The 4,630-nt window shown below is 48.8% G+C and overlaps 1 protein-coding gene across 1 annotated transcript in view; it reads right to left on the bottom strand.

Moving 5' to 3' along the window:
* Positions 1-728: 728 nt before the first annotated feature.
* The window catches only part of LOC137617620 (uncharacterized), an 8,234-nt gene continuing 4,332 nt past the window's right edge, over positions 729-4,630 (bottom strand). The window contains exon 2 of the mRNA XM_068347626.1: positions 729-2,149. Within this exon, the coding sequence (XP_068203727.1) occupies positions 729-2,149 (1,421 nt within the window). The remainder of the gene's footprint in view (positions 2,150-4,630) is intronic.

The raw sequence follows: 4,630 nt of genomic DNA, 5'->3' as shown, positions 1-4,630 counted from the left end.
ATATATATATATATATATATATATATAGTATATCATGGTGGAGATGGGCTTATTTCAAGTCTATAAACAGATTCCTGAATTCGAAGGGAATATGTACGGTGACTTGTCATAAACTTATACAGTATCTCTCTTGATAGCTCAGTTGGTAGAGTCCTCGCAGGCATGGTTTTCGGCTGAATAGGCAGGGGTTCGAATCTCTGCCCTGCCAGAAGCTATTACCATAAAATGAATTTCAGTGGATATATATTCCCAAGATAGAATTCGGTATTAAATGCCATTGTGGTTGATATTTATTTGGTGTACATATATATATATATATATATATATATATATATATATATATATATATATATATATATATATATATATATACATATATATATATATATATGTGTGTGTGTGTGTGTATGTATATATATATATATATATATATATATATATATATATATATATATATACATGTATATACTCGGAAATCTTACCCAACGACATCCGATATCTTTCTTCGTTTTTCCCTCGTGACTCTTCATAGCCTGAAAGTGCATCCCAAAGTTACGTCTCTTCTCTCTCTCTCTCTCTCTCTCTCTCTCTCTCTCTCTCTCTCTCTCTCTCTCTCGGTTGACCTGCATGATAATGGCCAGGCCACTCCACATGCAGGTAAATATTTACCTTCTTTTTTTGCTGTAACATGATGGGCGCCCAGTCGGACATTTCCATGTTATAATGTATCATGTGAAAATGTCGTTCCTGGGACAGTTGGTGATTCCAGGAAGGGGGTCCTGGGAATTGGGGTAGGGAGGGGGGGGGGCTGGAAATTGGGGTAGGGAGGGGGGGGTTGGGTGGGGCCCTGGGAATTGGGGTAGGGATGGGGGGTGTGGGCGGCTGGGTGGGGCCCTGGAAATTGGGGTAGGAGTCGAAGGATGGTTGGGTGGGGCCCTGGGAATTGGGCTAGGGATGGTGGGTGGGCGGCTGGATGGGGCCCTGGGAATTGGGGTAGGAGTCTGGGTGATGGTTGGGTGGGGGGCCCTGGGAATTGGGCTAGGGATGGTGGGTGGGCGGCTGGGTGGGGCCCTGGGAATTGGGGTAGGAGTCTGGGTGATGGTTGGGTGGGGGGCCCTGGGAATTGGGCTAGGGATGGTGGGTGGGCGGCTGGGTGGGGCCCTGGGAATTGGGGTAGGAGTCTGGGTGATGGTTGGGTGGGGGGCCCTGGGAATTGGGCTAGGGATGGTGGGTGGGCGGCTGGGTGGGGCCCTGGGAATTGGGGTAGGAGTCTGGGTGATGGTTGGGTGGGGGGCCCTGGGAATTGGGCTAGGGATGGTGGGTGGGCGGCTGGGTGGGGCCCTGGGAATTGGGGTAGGAGTCTGGGTGATGGTTGGGTGGGGGGCCCTGGGAATTGGGCTAGGGATGGTGGGTGGGCGGCTGGGTGGGGCCCTGGGAATTGGGGTAGGAGTCTGGGTGATGGTTGGGTGGGGGGCCCTGGGAATTGGGCTAGGGATGGTGGGTGGGCGGCTGGGTGGGGCCCTGGGAATTGGGGTAGGAGTCTGGGTGATGGTTGGGTGGGGGGCCCTGGGAATTGGGCTAGGGATGGTGGGTGGGCGGCTGGGTGGGGCCCTGGGAATTGGGGTAGGAGTCTGGGTGATGGTTGGGTGGGGGGCCCTGGGAATTGGGCTAGGGATGGTGGGTGGGCGGCTGGGTGGGGCCCTGGGAATTGGGGTAGGAGTCTGGGTGATGGTTGGGTGGGGGGCCCTGGGAATTGGGCTAGGGATGGTGGGTGGGCGGCTGGGTGGGGCCCTGGGAATTGGGGTAGGAGTCTGGGTGATGGTTGGGTGGGGGGCCCTGGGAATTGGGCTAGGGATGGTGGGTGGGCGGCTGGATGGGGCCCTGGGAATTGGGGTAGGAGTCTGGGTGATGGTTGGGTGGGGGGCCCTGGGAATTGGGCTAGGGATGGTGGGTGGGCGGCTGGGTGGGGCCCTGGGAATTGGGGTAGGAGTCTGGGTGATGGTTGGGTGGGGCCCTGGGAATTGGGCTAGGGATGGTGGGTGGGCGGCTGGATGGGGCCCTGGGAATTGGGGTAGGAGTCTGGGTGATGGTTGGGTGGGGGGCCCTGGGAATTGGGCTAGGGATGGTGGGTGGGCGGCTGGGTGGGGCCCTGGGAATTGGGGTAGGAGTCTGGGTGATGGTTGGGTGGGGCCCTGGGAATTGGGCTAGGGATGGTGGGTGGGCGGCTGGATGGGGCCCTGGGAATTGGGGTAGGAGTCTGGGTGATGGTTGGGTGGGGGGCCCTGGGAATTGGGCTAGGGATGGTGGGTGGGCGGCTGGGTGGGGCCCTGGGAATTGGGGTAGGAGTCTGGGTGATGGTTGGGTGGGGGGCCCTGGGAATTGGGGTAGGAGTGTGGGGATTGAATAATGGGACAGGAGATGGAATAATAGTTTTTGAGACTTGAGGGGAGAGAGAGAGAGAGAGAGAGAGAGAGAGAGAGAGAGAGAGAGAGAGAGAGAGAGAGAGAGAGAGACTTTTTTGTTACTGTTTAAGTGAAAGATTAAATCATTTATTTTGTGGGTTATTTCACCGTCATTATTATAATAATTTATGATTATAATAATAACCATTTTTACTGATATCATTTATGAAGTACTGTGAAATAAATGGTCTTTCATCTATTATAAGACAGAATTTCTAGATATAAATAAAAATAGAATATAAGAAAAGTACATGATTCTGAAAAGCACTGATAGCAGACCTCCGTCACGTCAGGCCATTTCTGTTACCCAGCTTGCCTTACCAGAATCAATTTAGACCCTAGGCTTATTTGAAGTCTGTGTTTAAGATTAAGGTCAGAGTACATTCGGTCGACCTTCTGCTTGACCTTGACCTTTGACTTAGGACTTTCAAAATTAAATCGGCCCATTTCTGTTAAACAGCTTGCCTTTCCCAGAATCAATTTAGACTCTAGTCTTATTTGAAGTCTGTGTGGCAACCATGTGGGAACTTGGGGTTAAGATTAAAGGTCAGGGTTCATTCAGTCGACCTTTTGCTCGACCTTGACCTTGACCTTTGACCTAGGACTTTCACAAACAAACAAACAGACAAACAGGGGCGAAAACTTGACCATAGTCTTATTTGAAGTTTGTGTGGCAACCATGTGCGAACTTAAGGTTAAGGTCAGGGTTCATTCGGTCGACCTTTTGCTTGACCTTGACCTTGACCTTTGACCTAGGACTTTCACAAACAAACAAACGGACAAACAGGGGCGAAAACTTGACCATAGTCTTATTTGTAGTTTGTGTGGCAACCATGTGCGAACTTAAGGTTAAGGTCAGGGTTCATTCGGTCGACCTTTTGCTCGACCTTGACCTTGACCTTTGACTTAGGACTTTCAAAATTGAGTCGGCCCATTTCTCTGTTACCCAGCTTGCCTTTCCCAGAATCAATTTAGACCGTGGGCTTATTTGAAGTGTGTGTGGCAACCTTGTGGGAACATGGGGTTAAGGTTAAGGTCAGGGTTCATTCGGTCGACCTTTTGCTCGACCTTGACCTTGACCTTTGACCTAGGATTTTTACAAACAAACAAACGGACAAACAGGGGTGAAAACGCAACCTCCTTCCAACTTCGTTGGCGGAAGTGAAAATTAATATAAAAATGACTGCAGGTTGTAAAGTGTTATTATTAGCACATGTCTTCAGATATTAGAGTTTAATCGAGCTAATGGAAATAAGGGAAATGCTTTCAATATAGCAGGTATGGCGTTTGGAGGGACAGTTGAGACAGGTCGAGTGTCGTCGATCTATGGGAGCCCTGTCGAATATTATCAGCAGGATGTCGAATTATACCATTGAGTCAACTGATGGAATAAGGGAGAGGAATAATCAGGGTTTAAACTTTTAAGGTAAATACCTTAGTTTGGGGTAATTTGCATTGCAATTTTTAAGGTAATTACCTTAGTTTGGGGTAATTTGCAATGCAATTTTTAAGGTAATTTCGGTTTTGGTAGTTTGAATTTAAGGAAATTGGAGAAGTTTTAAGGTAATCTAGGGTAAAAATCAGCAGCATCTAAGGTAATAGCTACATGTTCAGGTAGATTTTAGAGACACAGTCACTCTCTCAAGAGGGGGGGGGGGGGGTGTTAGTGCTACCCTGACACCTGGCATGGAGTACTGTAAGCACTAGTTAAAGGTCTTTCTATCCTTCCTTCACCCCAGTTACAATTAATTTCCTTCTGTTTTACCTCCTTTCTTATTTCCTTAATTTTATCTGTGTAACCCCATTTAACTCTTAAATTATTAAAGTATGGTCTATAGTCCATTTCTTTTAGCGAGTCATATTTGCACCGACTCGCAGCGGTGCCCTTTTAGCTCGGAAAAGTTTCCTGATCGCTGATTGGTTGGACGAGATAATTCTGACCAATCAGCGATCAGGAAACTTTTCGGTGCCCTTTTAGCTCGGAAAAGTTTCCTGATCGCTGATTGGTTGGACGAGATAATTCTGACCAATCAGCGATCAGGAAACTTTTCGGTGCCCTTTTAGCTCGGAAAAGTTTCCTGATCGCTGATTGGTGGGACAAGATAATTCTGACCAATCAGCGACCAGGAAACTTTTCCGAGCTAAAAGGGCACCGTTGCGAGTCGGTG

The sequence above is a fragment of the Palaemon carinicauda genome, chromosome 23, assembly GCF_036898095.1.
Source record: "Palaemon carinicauda isolate YSFRI2023 chromosome 23, ASM3689809v2, whole genome shotgun sequence".
Lineage (NCBI taxonomy): Eukaryota > Metazoa > Arthropoda > Malacostraca > Decapoda > Palaemonidae > Palaemon > Palaemon carinicauda.
The sequence above is the reverse complement of the archived record's forward strand: the minus strand, read 5'-3'. Positions and strand labels throughout refer to the sequence as shown.